Source organism: Cryptomeria japonica, chromosome 3 (assembly GCF_030272615.1).
Source record: "Cryptomeria japonica chromosome 3, Sugi_1.0, whole genome shotgun sequence".
NCBI classification, from domain to species: domain Eukaryota; kingdom Viridiplantae; phylum Streptophyta; class Pinopsida; order Cupressales; family Cupressaceae; genus Cryptomeria; species Cryptomeria japonica.
Window position 1 is genome coordinate 952677234 of NC_081407.1, and position 19988 is coordinate 952697221.

Sequence of the window (19988 nt, forward strand, 5' to 3'; positions counted from 1 at the left end):
TTTGCAACTGTTCTTTTCATGTACTAGTACAAAATTTGTGTCGGCTTCTCTACATTTTGCGAAGAAGGGTTTCTTTTTCATGCTTTTTTTCTAGCACAAGGGTTTCCAACAAAGTTTTTTGATGATTTTAAAACAAATCGAGGGTTCTCTATATTTCACAATTAGGGTTTTTGTGGCCCTGCAATTTCTTTCCCTAAGCGCTTTATCATTGTAACGGGTTTCTTCTGCTCCTACCCTATGGCTAGGGTTTATGATTTTCTAGTGTTATGGTTAGGGTCTCTGAGCCCTAGTTTTTGGAACATCAAGTTTGGAAATTTGCAGACCTTGAGATTTGGGCCAGCAAGTGTTTTTGATTGATTTTTTAATAAAAAATCAGCGGTATTTTTCTGCAATCAGTGCCTTAGGATCTGTGCCTTGTGTTTTGTGTCATAGTTTTGACTGATTTTGATTAGTCAATCAGACTTTTGTAGCAGCTTTTCTTTTTACTTTATTTTTCACATATTGGAAAACAAGAGGGATGGCGTCGTTGACCAACATAATGTTGGAACATAATCAGCACTTCAATGACAAGAATCACAATGCATGGAAACAATGAATGCTTAAAATCTATGAGTACTGGTGTTGAGACCAAGTTATTTTGGGTACAACTCGTCCCACGGTGGTAGGAAAAGATTAGGAAAAGTTCGATGAGCACAATCAGGAAGTGATGATGCTCATTAAATTGTTAGTCATTGACAACATGCTTCCACAAGTGCCGTTCGACAAGACAACTTAGGACATCTGGACACATCTGAAGGATCTCCATGAAACGTTAGACAAGAGCATAGCATTCTTTCTGAAGAATATGCAATTTCAGTAATGATGGACGATAAGATGTCTCTACAAGTTCATCTTACGAAGATCAAGGATATACATGATCAATTGGAGGCTATTGGTTGCAAGAAGGAAGAAGAGGATATGGTGGTTATAACGCTGAAAAGCTTACCACGATCCTACAAACACTTCATTGAAACGCTCAACATTACATGCACAAATGTTGCCCTAAAGTTTGCTGACCTATGGAACAAGCTTCTGCAGTAGGATAAATGGAAACAACAGGTTGGGAGCAACAACAAATCATCCGCTACAGAACAAGTGTTTACTGTCAAGTTAAGGATAAAGGCAAAGGCAAAGGAAAGTCCTTTCAGCCAAAAGGACAAAGAAAACCTACTGAAAGCTCAAAGAAACTTATCACATGTCATTATTGTGGTAAGCTTGGCCAAATGAAGAAACAATGCGGAAAACAGTTGGTTGATGAGAATTCCAACCAGGGAGGGTCTCAACAGAAGGCCCATGTTATGCATTTATGGCCAAAAGACCAATAGACCATGTCAAATCATCTACCTAGTACATTGATTCTGGAGCTTCTCAACATTTCATGCACAAAAGAGATTGGTTCACCGAGTACATGGCTTGCTCCAATTTACTGATCATTGGAGGAGGTGAAGGGTATACAGTTGTCGGCAAGTGCAACGCTCAAATCACATCTAGTGGGAGCAATTTCATATTTCTCAACGTATACTATGTTTCGGGCATGGAGGTCAATTTGCTTTCTGTTAGTCAGATGATGTGACACTATCCAAAGTTGGATGTCATCTTTAATGCACACAAGTGCCACTTTGTTGATAAGGAGTCCAAGAAGAAAATTGCAGTTGGTCTCGATTATCATGGATTGTACAGGTTGGTTGATACTGGAGGCTTAGGAGATTGCAATGGCTGCTAAGAGTTCTTTGATAAGCAATCTTTGGCATTAGCGGTATGGGCATCTCAACCTATCATATCTCTCTTAGTTGTCTCAGGAGAATCTGTGTAATGTCCCCATTTTCCCAGTGATCACTCGAGAGTCCTAGTTTCACCTGTTTGCCATCTACGCAGGTGAAATCAGTGGATAGGAGATGATATTGCCACCAAGGAGGGTTTGTACTTAGTCAATTTTGTGACTTGGGTGGTTTTATAACTTAGGCACTTTATAATAATTCATTATAGAGTTACTTTTTCTATAATTAGAAAATCTTATAAAGTAACTTTATAAAAGTGCATTATATAAGTTATAAACTTGTAAGTTACTTTATGCCAAATAGTAACTTTCATTAAAGTAACTTTTATAAAGTTTATTTATCTAATCATACCATGCTACGGCTCCCTAAGGGAAAGTTGTTTGTTTTAAAAAGTGGTCAATTTTTAATGATGAGCCAACCCTCCTCAAGTTGAATGCTCAAATTAGAAGAATATTCTCCATGGAATTTGGAATCTTGCATCCCTAATTTGGGCGTAGGAATTAGGGAAAGAAAAAGAGGCTCCCGTGGAGTTTTGGGCATCATTATTATTATTCATTCTTTGGCAGCTTCTCTTCATCAGCAGGTTTGCAACGTATATTCCAGGGTTCTGGAGCAGATTTGAAGGCGAAAACCTTCAAATTGCAGGTGTAGGACGAAAACCCTTCCACCTATCAGCAAATTGATCTTCATTGAAGGCTCTTTTCAGGTCATTGGTGCCAAATTTCAGAGCAAATTAGAGAAATTCAGTTTTACAGGGGAACAAATTTCAGATCTGAGCAGAGAGATCACAATTTCCAGCAAGTTTGTAACCCAATCAGCAGATTGTACCTTTCAAGGCTAGTCTTACCATCATATCTTGCCTGGGTTTTTCAATAAAATAATTGTAGGGGTTTTGAGTCCGCAAATTGCATTGTTCTTCATTGTAAGCATCAAGGAATAATATATTGGAGATCATTTTGGAGGAATAAAGTCAGAGTTCTGATTTTCTATTTTCAAAATTAGTCTAGTTCCCTATTTGTATTGTCTCTTCTGTGCAACTTTCAAAAAGTCAATAACATGCAAGTTATCCTAAAAACCTCAAACTGCAATAAAAAGCCAAAATTCCAATCGCTGGTCAAAGAAATCAGACTAAAAAAATCATCGAATTCCATTCTTTGTGTGCGGAGCTTGCCAAGTAGGGGAGCAACATCAAATTCCATTCTCTGATGGACAAGCTTGGAGAGCATCCAAGGTCTTGCAACTGGTTCATGTAGATGCTTATGGACCAATGAATACAGCATTGGTCACTGGTGCCATGTACTTTCTTCTATTTGTCGATGACATTAGTTGAAAAATGTGGATGTTTTTTTCTCAAAGCAAAATTAGATGTTTAATGAATTTCAAAAGTTTAAAGAATTAGTTATAAAAGAGTTAGGACATCAAGTCATAATTCTTAGGTCAGATTGAAAAACAAACAGAAAATACTGAGAGGGGGAGGGGGTGAATCAGTATTTTAACATTTATAAACTCTTGAAGACATACAGCTAAAAACAAGATACTCAGAAAAATAGACACAAATATTTATCACGTGGAAAACCCTTTCGGGTAAAAAACCACAGCTTCAAAATGTTTCATTAAATGTAGGCACCAACCAGAATGACAAGAGTGAGCACCAACTCACTTATAGAGCTACAACTCTGCTCGATACACTTCACAAATCCACAAAGGCTTCGACCTTTGACAAAGCATCAACTCATGAATACCATTTACAGATTTAAAGATTTAAAATTTTTGACTCACTGTGTTACTCTGCTTTAAGTAACATCGTTATGATTTGAAAATATTATACAAGAAGTACAGAGACATTATTATTGGAAGACACCTCACACAATACACTATATATCTGTTCTAGCGCTGTCTCAATGAAAATCAGTACCAAAAATCAGACCTGAAAGCATTATCTTTTCAAAACAGATAACATCATACATTGCCATTATAAGTCAACCTCTTCATACTTCAGCTATACACTGGTCATATCTATTATATGCACTTATGTGTACTTCACACGATATGCAGTAAATCACTGTCTTTGTGTTTCACCAAAAACTTTCAGATCAATAGAAAGATGCAGTCACAGGCTTCGACATCCAACCATTAGGCGGCAGAATATGTATATTTATTTTACTTTTCACTCGACCAGGTATATGATCATCACAAAAAAAAACACCAAATCTATAAATCCGATTACATTGTTTTCAAGTGTTCATCCTCTTCCATCAAACTCTACTACTTTAGCAAGAATTACGCACAACAAAACATCATACAAACCAAATAATTCGAGCCACCTAAAAATCTGTAGAAGTACAACTATACACAGGTGCGTTACACCCAAGGTTATCGACCACCCCAAAAAAACTCTCCCAAAAACTAAAACCTTCATTCATGAACTACAAGTTGAAATCACATAGCTGTAGTCGCTGAGTAACTGAAATCACTTAGTAACTGTAGTCACTTAGTTTTTGCCACATGTCCAACCAAAAAATGAAGATTACCAAGAAAGAAAGGAAAACGCCTTTGTATAAGGCGCGATTCACTTGCAGTGTTCTGACAAAATGCATAGATGATTTGCCCAGTAACCACAACATGCTTAATACGTAAAAACATTGCCGATAAAAATCAACCAAAGTTATTTCCCAAACCGAAAGTGTTTGGCAAAGAATAAATGCCACTCATACAGGTGACGACACCAAGAATAGTAGAAATAGTTCGAAAAAAACAGCTCCCATAACAAGATGCCTGATATAGGTGTAAGGCTTTCATTAGCTTAACTTGAAGGGAAGGATTTTGATGATTTTGAACGTGAATTTGTGGAATCTCCTAGGTATGACATTGACCCACTAGAGTTCCCTCAAGAAAACCTGGATGAACATCTAGATGATTTTATTCTAGGCAGCCCAAGTAATGTTGAGACACTTGATTTGGAAGTAGATGGTTTTGCTCTCCATCCTAAGTGTTGGGAAAAGCTTATTGGTGATGTTAGGGATGATGATCTTGTCGACAATAGATCTTCTAGAGGCAAGAGCAAGAAGAAGAACACAGTCAGTTTTGCCGTTATGGCCAACATTCAGAATGCGAAAAGGCTATTGAAGTTGAACATCATAGTCTTCTAAAGAATAACACTTGGGTTTTGTCAGATCTTCCACCAAGGAAGAAACCCATTGGTTGCACTTTGGTCTATAAAGTGAACTACAAAGCTGATGGAACACTTGATAAATACAAAGCTTGATTGGTAGCTAAAGGCCTCTTGCAAAAAGAAGGCATTGATTATGAGGAAACCTTTGCTCCTACAACAAAGATGAGCACCATCTAATTGGTTCTAGCCATTGCAACACAATCTGGCTAGAAAGTCCATCAAATAAACATAAAGAGTGCCTTCCTCAATGATGTTTAGGAGGAAGAAGTTTACATGACGCAGCCTCAAAGTTTCAAAGTTGTACCCAAAGAGCACCAGGTATGCAAATTGGTGAAGGCTCTTAATGGCCTAAAACAAACCCCTAGGGCATGGTACATCAAGATTGAGCAATACTGGGTTGCATAGGGCTTTCAGAGAATTCCTCTGGATCCTAACTTGTATGTCAATAGTGCTAGTAATGACATCATTTTTCTTGTCATCTATGTCGATGATATCATCATTACTGGTAGTGGAGAACACTTGCTTGAGCAAATCAAATAGAACTTGTGTTAGGTGTTTGATATGATAGATTTGGAACTTCTACATTATTATCTTGGTGTAGAGGTTTGGCGGATAGGTGGCAGCATTTTCATTTCTTAGTCGAAGTATGCTAGGAGTTTGTTGGATAAGTTCAAGATGCAAGGTTGCACAACTTCATCTACACGTATGGAGAAAGGACTGAAACAATTAACCATGTCAGATTCACCTATGGTGAATGAGTTGGCATTCAGACAGGTAGTTGGCAATCTCCTCTATCTTATAGCTACTAGACCTGATCTTAGTTATGCTGTGAGCTACATATCTCGTTTCATGACAACCCTTAAAGCAAAACATTGGGTTGTTGTGAAGCATGTTTGGAGATATGTGATAGGGACACCTGACTTTGGCATTTTGTATAGTAGAAGCAAAGATCCTCGACTGATTGGTTTTATAGACTCAGATTTGGCAGGTTCTGTTGATGACAGGAAGTCTACTTTTGGGTATGTTTGTAGTCTTGGTACGAATGCAGTCATATGGACTAGTAAGAAGTGGTAGACAATAGCTCTTTCCTTGACAAAAGTAGAGTATCAGAGAACTGATAAAGCAACGTGAGAGGCATCATGGCTAGGAAGGATGCTTTTTGATATGAAAATGTCTCAGGTAGGGCCTTCACCCTGTATTGTGACAATCAAGGGGTGCTGAAACTTGCCAAGAATTCAGTTTTCCATGAGCGAACCAAACATGTAGAGCTTCATTGTCATTTCATCCACTAGTTTGTTGAAGATGGAACTGTGGTCTTGCAGTATGTTTCAATTTTGGACCAGATTGTAGATATTCTCACCAAGGCTTTGAGCCCGGACAAGTTTGTAAAATTTAGTGGGCGACTTGGTGTAGTTGATAGGATGACCATTAAGGGAGGGTATTAAAGTATTTACATTATTATTTAATGGTCGTTTAGTTGTTTAATGTTTATTTAGTTAGTTTCTATTTCTGCTTGTTTGTTCACGATTTTTTCTTTTAGAAACATCATGTAATTTATTATTTAAGGAGTCTTTCGTCTCCTTGTTAATATAAAAAGTAATTACCATTTCAGTAGTTAGTAAATGTTTGATTGTGGATCCTAACAATATGTACTAGAGGTCCATGTAGCTTGGATATATGTTATATGAACATCTCAACAAGTTATAAGACTTAATCAGTGAAACCCATGATAATAAAAATAATACAATAAGCTGGCTTATCATCCACAAAATATTTTTTCTTTTTCATGTTTGTCATTTTTCTCCCTTTGTGGAATACATTCATTGAACGAAATCCATGTTAATGAACTCCTATTTGTTTAATTTGGTGGGAGAAATTGCTAAAGCAGACTTGGAACTTAACTTTCTCTTATTTCCTCTTTTTGACAAATTTCACGGGACAAACCAAGTCATTTACATCTTTTTTGTATTCCTAACAAAAGGATATGTTCCTTATGGTATAGAAACCTTAAGGAAACTATAGTGAGGTTGGACATTCAGTTTAGACCTTTTATTTGAAATTTGAACTTATGCAGAAGGGGTATATAGTTCCTTCAAAAAACTATGTCATTTGAAAATGTAGTCAAATCCTTGCTAATGCACTCCTATTTTTTTTATTGGGGTTCAGAAATAGTTGAAGCAGACCTGGAAGTTTAGCATTCTCTGTTTTATTCTTCTTGACAAATTTCACACAGGAAATTGAGGCCTTTACTTCTGTTTTAAGTATCTTAGTAAAGTACATAGTTCTTATGCTACCCTAAATCTTAAATGGAACTAGAATGTGAGGACTGACATTCAACTTAGACGTTTTGTTTGAAGTTAGAATTAGAGAGAAGGAATACATAGTTCCTTTAAAATGACGTCTCATGCTTGTAGCGTAGCAACAATCTCTTCAGAATCTTGTAGCGTAGCAACAATCTCTCATGCTTGCATCCAATATCTTCTCTTTCAGTTGGGTAAAGCTATAGTTTGTCACAACTCATTTAGTTGAGAACCCGAGATAACGAATTGCAACCAATTTATCTATTGAATTTCTTATATTGAAGTCAACCTAGAACCTGCTTACTTGCTGAGCAGAATTGGGTATTACTCCCAAATTCTTTTGTACTTACCCACATATCCAATTTGTTCTTACCCATGCATAACTGATGATTTCTTGGATTCGGAAGGCAGAGTGCTTCATCTTCCACATTGCTTTCTTCATTTTGCGATGCACTTGGCTGTATGTACCAAGATGCTTCATTCAAGAGTGGCACATAGTAGTTTGCAGATGTTCCTACCTTTCTTTTAAATAATTCATATTTAAAAAAAAGCTTTAATTTACATTGTAGTGCATATCATATATATTTATTGGGTCTATTTGCTATGACTTAGGTTGCTTGCTCTCATAACATTAAGATTCTGCAATTTAGTGTGTTGTCTGCAAGTTCCCCGATCAGGTTTCAATTAATTCAATGATTTAATGGATCCATGGTGAGATTCAGAAAACTGACTGGCTTAGGGTGTGCATACCGTGACACTGCTAAAACGAGGCTCGCTAATAGTGAAGTGAAATTGTGGAAATCTTGACATTTGTGGCATTTGGCACAGATATATAATATGTTGACAGAATGACTGCTTATGACAATCCTTGTGGTGGACTTGCTGATGCATTGTTCCATCAAATATGGATTTAGGTATTCTTTGATATTTCGTCCGCATCATGTGTTTCAGATTTGTTTTTCAGGAGACTTGTTAATGAAGCAAAAAATGTTTAAACATTTTCCACAAAATTTACAGTTTTAGAAGGCACAGTGGTTTACATGAGCTAGGTGTTGTAGAGGAGGCGTCAGTGATAAGGGATGAAGATATCAGGCTTGCCAACCAAATAAAATGGACTGAATCTGATTTGCACTATTAATATGAGAATTTGAGTGATCCTTTGCCAATGGAGGGATTCTATGGGTGCTAAAATGTTCCGTGCTGGGATTTGTCTTGGTACATATTGCTTCGAGACCTATAATGTTTAGCGCGGAATTATTTCTTACAAGCTTCCTTCCTGCCATTTATCCATTTGCACTGGCTACACCTAATCCTTTTTTAAGTTCCCAAAGTAAAATTAGCTATAGCAATGCTGTGGAAAGATAATATTGGATCTTTTAGAAAAGGAACTGTATATGAAAATGGTACTCAAACAAACTTTGTTAACTTAGTGTGTTACAAATGTGACCCAAAATATCGATTTCCTTTTCTCATACGGTTTTTCTCAGAATCTCTTTTTTATTAATATGATGGACTGTGGAAGCTGAATGCCATTAACTTCACAATTGTCACACACAATTGCCTGATAACACATCTTCGTAAGGCAATAAGCATATTGGCTGGTCCTATTGAATATTTTGCAGTATTTATACCTCTGGCTCTATTAATAATAGTCGAATTCACCAAGGCCATAGCAAACACTCCAAAATATCCAATTTTTCAAAAAGATAAAGTTAGCTTGTAGGATGGAGAACACTTCATTTATATATAAGCAGTCTCCCCCCTTTTGGCCGCGTCTCGGAGACGGGGACGCGACGTCCCCCGCCACCGCCACCCAAGTGCTGCCGGAGACGTGTAGACGTCTCCTTGGTAAACGTTTGGGCGTCTCCCGTCGCCCCCACGTATATGCAATGTTAAAAATTAATTTTTTTTTAAAAAGTGACTTTTTTTGGGGGTTAAGGGGTAACCCTAATTGGACGTGGGCCAATAGAAAAATAACACCTGACGCCTTTATAAAATAATATAAGTATTTTTGGCCCTTGACCCCGCAAGGGGCGGATGCCCCTTGACCCCAACTTGGGGGCGCTGCCCCCAAACCCCTGTTGAAAAATATAGGGGGAAACCGTGCCGATAGAAGTAGCGAAAATTTAAACTCCAAGTCTGATTAGGCTCCATATAACAACACAATTAGCATTGAAGAAATCTTGGTATTTAGATTTAGTATTTCAAATTTCCTATAGTTTCATTTGAAATGTAATTCTTATACTGTTATACTGTCATACATGTTTTCAAAACTAGTTTTTCAAGTACTATATGTATATGTATAACTATATCAGCACCACCACCCACCCCCCCTGCCGTCCCTAAACTTAGGCCCTTGGTCCCCCCGTCCCCAATGCCCGTGGAACACTGTATATAAGGTGTGGCTGGGAATGATATTATTGTTTTCATTTCCAAGTAATACAATATAAGTTGAAATAATGGTAGAGAACTTTACAGCCTTTGAAGGATTCTTAACTGCAAACACTCCTTTGATTCAAACATTGACCTTTTGACACTGGTAAGTACAGGATAAATAGGTCTGGCTTGAAGTTCAATTATGCTTTATTCATTTTATTTGAGTTTGAGACTTCACCTATGGTTGTGATGATGAGTGCTTTCTTCTCAAGCTTTTGACTTTCCTGAAAGGCTACAAATCAGAGATTGTGAAGGTTTTTTTTGTGTCTTTGTTACAACTAACTGCATCTTGCTTTTTACAGTGACCAGACATTTCAGATTTAAGTATACTCATGTGTCTCTACCCCTAACCGTGATTATGTGAAGCATATTCTTACTGGATAATATAATGGAGTTGATTATAATATAGTTTTAATTAATTTTGTCTGGTGTAAATAAAGGAGATATTAGAATATGAGTATATTTATTTTCTTTTTATTTGTATCAAAGCAAGTATGACACAGTATACTGCTTGTTGATTCTGTGATATGATAATCACGTTGTTTGATATTTTACCCATGTTTGAATAAAATATAAAAATATTATCCTCTAGTGCTGATTGCAAATTGAATATTGGATGAGGCTGCAGGAACTCTTGGTAATTGATGATTTGCTGTTTACAATGACTGGTATTGAAGGAAAGTACATTTGGATGAAAAGAGGAAGGGGAAAGGATAGTCATATCATATTTCAAGTTGATGCATCTATGGATTTAGCATTACAGGTCAGGAGGAAGAGTTATTGATTTGCATTTAGTTATCAGGAAGCCTCTTTATTTTGTAATCTCTGTTGAATGATATGGAAGTATTTGCACTGTATTCAGGAATTAGCCAAGCGAATACTACCCTTGTGTGAAAACTATATTGTAATACATTCATTTGTGGAGTCACGATCACACTTCAAACATGGACTGGTGAATCATGCATTTGCTGCTACATTGAGAACAATTCTACAAGTAAGCTTGCATAAACTATTGGTGTACAGTTTTGCTAGTGTGCCAAAATTTAGTTCTTTCCTGTTTTGTATTTACTTTGATAAAGAGAACCTGCTATACGTTAACAATAGAAAAGTTACAAAAGCCCAATTTTGCATGTAGCCATGGAATTGGGGGACGAGGGGATATGCAGACAGGTTTTTGAGATGACAATTCTTTTCCTAGTCTTGAGAAATGGCAGAGAGGTGGGGGAAGGGGGAGCAGGCAATGGCTAAACTAAAATATAATAAATTAAAAATTAATTATAAATATATTAAAAGAAATTGCAATTTTTCGCTTATTTATTAGATAAATCAAAATGGTATATATCACAATGGCATTACTTTGAGTTAGGATTGAGTTTGTAGTTAGAGAAATTTTCTTAATAGTTATATTCTACTTATATTGTAGCTGTCCAGATTATTTTCTCTTTGTGGGTTGTATGCGTTTACTCTTGGTAGTTGTGGTTGGTTAGTTTATATACTCTAATTGTACCTGTGAAAGGGGGCCAAATGTTACGAGCATTCCTTGAACTGAAGTTGGGTCTAGTTGATTGTTCTCCAATGAATGTGTGGCTAGAAATGGTTCCTAGTTTGCATGTTTAAGCTAGTAAACTCTCACATTTTCGTACATTTCATTTTGGTGAACCCAACGTGTCTTGCGCTTTGCATAATTCTGATTTTTTGTTTTCAAATCTGATTCTTAGCTATGGATGTTAGAAAATATGATTGGTTTGCACTTTCACATTTGATTACATTGCTAATTAGTTATATTTATCAAAATCATTTGTTGAAAAGTGGCTTATTTCACTTCATGTTGCTTGAATTGTTTCATTGCATTTTGATATATTGCATAATGAGAGTTTCGACATTTACTTCATTTCGAAAGACTTTCATACACATTTCATGTTGCCATATAATGCTATTTCTAAAGATGTTTATAGAATGTTTGGATTTCATTAAAGGTCTAGTGGATGTTTCATGTGGAACTCTGGATAATCCTGCTATAAATGATGTTGAGATGAATCATGCTTGTACCTCTCCTAGGGTATCCCTTGTTCATGAGGAAATAATACTTCTATCAATAATCTCTCCAATGGAGATGTAACATTGAAGAGTAATGATGAATACTCTTCCCATAAGGTTACCTTGTTGCAAGACAGACATGCTTCAAACATTAACAATCCAACTCTCAACATATCTATCACCCGAGATCCTTCTTATTTCTATAGAGCTTATCTTAACCATCAACATGTTTTGAGACAAGTTAATGTTATGCATTTCCTTAATGATATGTCACCTAACATTACATTGAATAGAAATGAAGTATTAGATTATGAGAACCCTTCTTCCCAAACCCAACAACTTAATGCAAAACGACTCTCTTACCTCTCAAGTGAACATGCATGATGCTAATAAAGTTGTGCATCCTCCTACAAGGATCCATCCTCCATCTATTCATTCCTTTGGTCCTTCAAAATAAACTTACACAACAAACTTCAATGATGTCTATGATGAAATTCCTTCCACATCACATTTACAAACAAGTTAAAAATGTGGCTTTGACATGATTTCTAAGCAAGGATATAGAGGACATGGTCTTGGGTGTATGGAACATGAAATGATAATTTGATGTTGTAATTAATTAAGGAGAGGGATGCTCCTTATATAGAAAATTACAAGATCATCTTTCCATAACGGAAAGGATTGAGAATAGAAACATGAACGACAAAGGAAATTTTCTAAAACTAACTAGAGACGAAAGACGTAAATGGAAGTTTCTAAATACTAACTAAATGACCAAGATGACCTTTATATATCAATATTACAATATTATTTAAATACCCTCCCTTAATGGTCATTCTACTAACTACCTGTTGACGTGTATTTTGTACACAATCATACACAGAATAAAATACCATTAGGCATCTTATCCTCTCTTGAGAAAATAGTCTCTAACTGCTGAAGATCTGCAAAAAGGATCAGTTAGGTGGACTCCAAGGTTCTTTTAGTGGGGTCTCCACGTGTGGACAAGCTTTTTTTAGTGGTATGATGTGATTTGCTGTTTCCTTCAAGGCTTCTTACGGATTCAATAGTTCGAAGGTTTTACTAATCTAAAAGGAACTTTCAAGAAAAAAGGAAAGAAGGACAGGGTTTGAGAGGTCTAACTTAGCCTAACCCTATGAACGACTTAGCATGGATGAGATTTGGCAAGACTCAACCAATTTCAATTTCGCCATAAGACAACAACTCAACTGAAATTAGTGCGATCTTCTAAGGTAATAATGATGTTCAATGCATCAAAGACCAAGGACACTACTACGAAGGTACATATCCTAGATACGAAAATGCTTGAAGGTTAAGGACTCAAGGTGTTTTCCAGTCGACCACACAAGGCGTTCCTACAATCAGCAAGAAGCTAGTGGTTTGGATTGCGAATCCTACCAAATATCAAATCTCACACTTAGTCTTTCTAATTAACAAACTACTTTGATTGAGCGTGATTCAAGGACATCCAACAACCATGAAGATAACTCAAGAAACTTGCAACAAAACACCATAACTTCAATATTTTATTGATTTCCAAGTCATCATATACAACAATTGCTTGAACTTCTCTCTTCAAGACTCAATCTTGCTACAAAATAAAAATTGCTTACAATTCTAATCTCTCTATTTCACTCTTAACTCTATTCTCTATTAACTGACTATTATAAATGAAATGAAAATGGGGGTATAAATAGCATCCCCAATTACAATGAAAGGTCCAGATTGAAAGTAAATCAACGGACAAGATCATGACACCTAAACCCTAATTAGGGTTTGCTACAAATGACCTCCTTTTTACTGAACAATATTAAATACATAGCCAAATATTAAATTTGGCACAAAAATCTAGGAGGTATCAACCAATGAGAAATAAGATGTCATGTCATCTGTAACAACCTTTCATCTAGAATCTTATTCCCTTTCCAATTTTCCTTCTTAGCATATGCAATGAATTTTGTCACAATTCCTTCGATTTCTGTGATTGGAATCTCGGGAAGATTCTTGATACTCTCTTCTAAGTGGATAACCTGATCAAATGCATCTAGAAGAGCTGTGTCCCAAGTAGGTTCAAGTTCCTTTGTTCTATCAATCAGGAGCATGGTGGCATACATCTGATCATACTGCTCATCTGTAACATCTGCGTCCTTGCGAAAGATGATAGTGATTCTATCCTCAAACTCTTGTAAATCCACATCTGTCTCGACCTCGATCCTCCTGCCAAGAATGGTACGAAGTACCTCAAATACTCTGTCCTGGATCGGATTGATCACCTCCTCAACTTGACCACATCTAACACTGATGTCCTCAAAGAGAACACTCTTTATATGGAGTAAGGTTGACCACTGAAACAAACTGTGAGAATCACCTTCTAAGATCCTCTCTTGTGCTAAAATTTTTCTAGATGTATGTCTTATAACTTTCAAGACAGGGATGACAACGTCCTTGGTATGGGCAAATGCAGCTACTGTTGCCATCAATCTGTGGATTATCTCAAGAACTTGGATAGCCTGATGGGTGATCTTCGACATCCCTGTAATAAACTCAATGGCCACCGTGTGAGATCTATCCATCCAATTACATGTACGCTGAGCCATATTCCTGAATCTTTCTGCTTCATTGATTGATTGAAGGGGCAATGCCTGCAATGGTGATCTAACTGGATCCTGACGTCCCAAAGGTTCATTGATGTGACTGAAATATGTTCTCCATGCACCGACCTCTCTCTCAAGCTTTCTATTCTTTTCTACTTCTTCTCTAAACTTATCCTTCAATGCCTCAAATGTGTCGGTGGCATCATCTAAAGTCTGCTCTGCTGTGGATGGTCCTAACTCAATAGTCTGTATATGATAGTCCTCTGCTAGGATCTCACCCTCATATTTGTCTACTGCCGGTGTAGCTATCTGCAGTTTTCTAGATCCAGTCTCATCTCGAATCATCTTGGACATCTTTGTAGCCTTCTTCTTCTCTGCTGTCATGTGTGAACGTCCAACAAGGCTCTCTAGATCGATTGCACTATCCTCGTCCTCAATTACGATCACCTTAGTCAATCTCTCCTTCAACCAGTCTGGGATATTTGATCTTGTCTCTTGAACTTGAATTTCTTTGTGTACTACTTCTTCTTGTCTGGGAGGAGATGTTACTTCATTATCATTATCTAAATCATAGTCTTGGAGAGATCCATCGGATGAAACATGCTGTGCCTGTTCTTCCTCCTGCCTATCATTCTGTACCATCGATTCCATGGATTCTTCCACTCGAACTGTTCTATCTTCTGGCCTGGAAGAAGTACCTGGTGTTTGGTCTTTGTTAGCACCTTGCTTTTTCTTGGAAGGCTCTTTCTTTTCTGATCTTTCCTTTCTCTTTGAACCTCTCGGATGGAGATTGCCCTCACTGGCACATCGAAGGTTACCTTCACCTGAATTCCTAGGATTAGGATTGCCTTCACTAACACTGGCTCCACCTTCGGCTGGCTTTTCTTCCAAAGTAAAAGACATGGCTATGCCTTGTTCTCTCAACTTCTGATGTTGAATGTCTACCCATCTGCGAGTACAAGACAAGACTGGTGCCATCAATTCATCTAAATCCACGGCTTCGGGCTCATTCCAATTCAAACTTATTGTTTTGCTCTCTCTATCATATGAAGATTGGATGTGCCTGCCGTTGTCCTGAGCTTGGTCGGCTACTCTGTAAATCTTACATTTCCTGATGAAATCCAAAGGCAATCTAGAATGTATCTTACGTTTCACTTCGAGATCATCTAGGAGATTCATCATAAAATCTTCAATCTGGTACTCATGTCTAAATCTTCTACCGACTGTCTCCTCTAAATGTCCATGTGGATCAAAACTATTCCTCCAAGCAAAAGATGAAAAAGGATACAAGGCTAACTCCCTCTCTGCGTCATCCATGGCTGAGACATTGGGACATACCTCAACTGAATTACCCAAAATAATAGGTACCTGAACTCCATTCTGATGTCTGTGTCTAAATGCCTTCACATATGCTGCCAACTGCCTTGTTACTTCAAGTAACACAATTCTATCTGTCGGGTACCTCGGCAACATGTATGGAGGTAAAGGACATCCATGCACTCTAATGTAAGTGAACTTGGGAAACTGAATGAACCAAGCACCGTACCTCTTGATTAACTCCTGGGCATCCTGAGATAATCTGTTGTGAATCCCTCCTTGCAACGTCCTTGTGATGTTCATCGTGAAAGTATCATTGATTAACTTGTAGTTCTTCCCTGGTGGATGATGCAAGTGAGTATAGGATTCACAAACTCTGACCTCGCCGGGTCCTCTTCCAATCACTCCTCTGTGAGGTAGTCCTGCGTACTCGACGCTCCTGATTAAGGCATAGATGACGTATGAACTCATGTGGAAGGACTTAGTAGCCCTGAGTCTTCTCAATTGTACGTCTAAGCAATGGCTAATTATCCTAGCCCAATGTATTGTACCCTTTCCTTGAACAATCACCTGGATGAAATAAAACATCCATTTCTCAAAATAGAAGGCATGAGGTGCTCCTGTAACTCTGTTGAGCATGGTAATCAAATCTCTGTACTCCTCTTGGAAATCAATCCGGTGTGGTGTGTTCGGTACTTTGCTCAGACGGGGACGACTCTTAAGTAGCCAGTTCTTGTTGATTATGCTTAGGCAAGCATCTGGATCATCATCGTACACTGATCTGGCTCCTTCAATGCTCTTGTATATCATGTCCCTGTGCTCTGGAAGATGGAAGGCTTCACTTATGGCCTCCTCTGAAAGGTACGCCAAAGTGTTTCCCTCATTGGACACAATTGTCCTGGACTGTGGATTGTAATGACGGGCACACTCGATCATCAACTCGTGACACTGAATGGCTGGAGGAAAACCGGCCGCCTTAATGATGCCACTCTCTATTATTCTCCGGGCGACAGGTGATGGCTTGCCGATGTAAGGGACCTCTCGGAACTTCTTCGTGCTAAAGTTTCCCAAGTTTGTATCTCCAATGTTGCTCCACTTGGACACGATCTTGGTCTCCACCTCTTCAGTCTTCTGATCTTCTTTCATGAGAGCCGAGCGACTGGTGGATGCTCCCGCCTTTGGGGTCGCCATACCTACACAACATTTCATTATAAGAAATAGATTTTTGAAATAAATAACGTAGATAAGAGAGATAGATTTTAGGAAACCTCATGATAAGTCCCTAGAGTTATCATTTCCTAAAATACAACGATTGAGCTAAGAGATTTAAAATTCAAAATTTGAAATATGACGATGAATGAATAAAACAATAAAATTTAAATCGCCATACCTCGATAAAGAGCTAACTCTAGAATGCAAAAACAAAATTTGCCTAGGCAAAATTGAGGTATAAAGATAATCTTCAATATGATCCCCTCAAATTTGATTTCGCCACCTCTGGAGAGAATGTGATCTTCAATTTCGCACAAATAAATCACCAAGTCCTTAGCAAATTCGCCTTAGGCGTGGTCTTGGATGGATCTTCAAATTCGCTCTACCTTTGATCTTCAATGCAATTCACACCTCTTCCAACACACCTCGCACGCCTCACACCACCTTGGGAATGTCTACGCCACCTTTGGTTTGAAGTCGCACCACCTTTGGAATGTCTAAGCGCGCCACCCTTGGTCTTCAATGCAATTCGCACCACCTTTGGAGTGTCTTCGCCACCTTGGATAAATGAAACTCGCACTATATTCGCCTCTTGTCAACTCGCATAAAGGAAGGTAAAATAATGATGTAGAAATGATAACTTTTACCCCTTTATATAGCGCTTGCATCCTTTACCCCCTTAGGCCGACTTAATAAAAAATAAAACCATTTTTTAAATGATTTGCAATGACATAACAAGGCCGACCCCATCTATGAGCGCTCAAATCGATTTTTTATTAATTAATTAATTAATTAATTACTAATGCCTTGCGTTTTAAATTGCAAATTTCGGTTTTTTAAATAAGGCAAAAATAATTAATAAGTGTTAACGCCATATTAAATGCCAATAAAAATGGATTTTCAATTTTTTAAATTGATTTAGCATTTAAAGAAAATTCAAATTGTTTTAATTTGGCGCCAAAAAAAAATATGTAAATAGAGGGACGTACCTCATCGCTCTGGTCCCTTGGAGAGGGACAGGAGCGATTCACCATCTTTGGCATGATTCTTGCGTTTTCGACGTTAAACTCCTTCATTTCCACGTCCCAAATCGATCATCTGGTGGTCTTTCGAACTTGAATTTCTTCCTTGTGCGAGCAAGTGCATCCTATGACCATTATCGCCCTGGTCCCTTGGAGAGGGACAGGAGCGATCTCCATGTTTTTATGTTCATCTTGCGTCTTTGACCTTCGAAAAATCATTGCTTGTGTCCTTTGCGCTTATTCCCATTCGCTTCATTATGTGTTTGGACGTATTTAAAGGGACCATCGCCCTTGTCCCTTGGAGAGGGACAGGAGCGATCCATGTTTTCTCCTTGACCTTGGCAACTTTATACTTTGATCTCCTTTGCAATGTCCTCCAAATGTCGTCCTTCACCTTACCTAACCTTGCTTCGCTTTGATCTTGAAGGAACGTGCGTGCTTTTGATGATATCGCCTTGGTCCTTGTCCAAAGGACAGGAGCGATGTGAGGCTTTTACATTATTTGGTGATGTTTGGACGTTCAAAACCCTTGCGAATTATCTTCAAACGACGCCTTGGACCACATGCTACCTTAGGACGTCTTGACTTAGCCTGAACTTGAAACAAACAAGGAATCCAAAGCAAATCGCCCTGGTCCCTTGGAGAGGGACAGGAGCGATATGGTTCCTAGATCCATTTTGGTGATTATTTAACGTTCAAAACTCTTGTTTATCATCTTGTTGTCGTACCATGGACCCTCTAAAACATTGTAATGTCTTATCCTTACGTAAATTTTGCATGAAATGGCCAATGCATCTAACATCGCCCTGGTCCCTTGGAGAGGGACAGGAGCGATCTATGTTATAGGGTGTCAATTTCTTCATTTTAACGTCCTTTAAGTGTTTACGCATGATGAAAGCGCCTTGAAATGTCCTCGCCACCTTTCGTCCTGGCTTGGATCGGGCTCGAACCTTAGAGGGACGACCTTGAACTTGAGAGGGACGTATCTTCACCATTGTATCGCCCTGGTCCCTTGGAGAGGGACAGGAGCGATTTTTTCCTTGTGGCTTTCATCTTACTTTGCCATGCTCTAAGTTTATATTCAACGGATTCGTCCTTCTTTACTCGATCCGTCCATGCCTTGACATTGTTTGGAATTTTCCAAAAAGAGGTAATTATATCAAAATCGCTCTGGTCCCTTCCTGAGGGACAGGAGCGAACTAGGCATTTAGCATTGGTATGGACGTCCCAAAAATCTTCAATTTATATTCAATGCATTCATCTCATGTTCTCCTTCGTTTTTGAACGTAAACTTGCCTTGACCCTTGTCTGGATTTTGCAAAATGGAGGAAATCGCTCTGGTCCCTGGGAGAGGGACGAGAGCTACAAGGTACCTCGCCCTGGTCCCTTGGAGAGGGACAGGAGCGATTTAGTCAATATAGGTCATTTTCCTTCATTTTTTGCATCTCAAATTATATTCATTTGGCAAAGTATCTTCCTTCGGACGTCCTCCAATTGCTGAGTCATCAAAATCTTGCATGGACATGGCGAAATTTGAATTGTAGCTCCGGTCCTTCACTGAGGGACAGGAGCGATTTTCCTTCTGGAGGCCTTTCCGCGCTCATGAAAATCTTCAATTTATATTCAAATGAAAGATCTTGTCGTTCTCTATCACTTCAAACGTAAAATTTGTCCGGACTCCACAAGGATGATGAGATATCTGAAAATGAGCTCCTGTCCTTCACTGAGGGACAGGAGCGATTTTGCTCCTATAGGCCAAAATAACAAGATTTTCCACATTTTAACACTTCACGAGGCGAAAACAAATCAATTCCAATGCCTGGGATCAAACTTCAAAAAAGTCAAAATTTGGTCAAAATATTCAGTCAGACAAAAATTCACATTGACGGTCATCATTTAAACAAGTTTAAGCTCTACATGAACATTCCAATTGAAAATTAGACCATTTTGGCGAATTCATTGCATTCAAAATTTGCATTCTAGACAAGAAGCTCAAAAGCTCTCAAAAGTGACTGGATTTTGGCTTGAAAAGGCAAAATTTAAAACCCTAAGGCTTAGCC

General features: G+C 38.1%; 1 protein-coding gene across 6 annotated transcripts in view; it reads left to right on the forward strand.

Moving 5' to 3' along the window:
• LOC131061733 (gamma-tubulin complex component 2) overlaps window positions 1-19988 on the forward strand; it is a 188189-nt gene that overhangs the window by 60528 nt on the left and 107673 nt on the right. For all 6 annotated transcript variants that reach the window (XM_057995545.2, XM_057995548.2, XM_057995547.2 and 3 more), the window contains 2 exons: window positions 10354-10488; window positions 10588-10719. In XM_057995545.2, the coding sequence (XP_057851528.1) occupies window positions 10354-10488; window positions 10588-10719 (267 nt within the window). The remainder of the gene's footprint in view (window positions 1-10353; window positions 10489-10587; window positions 10720-19988) is intronic.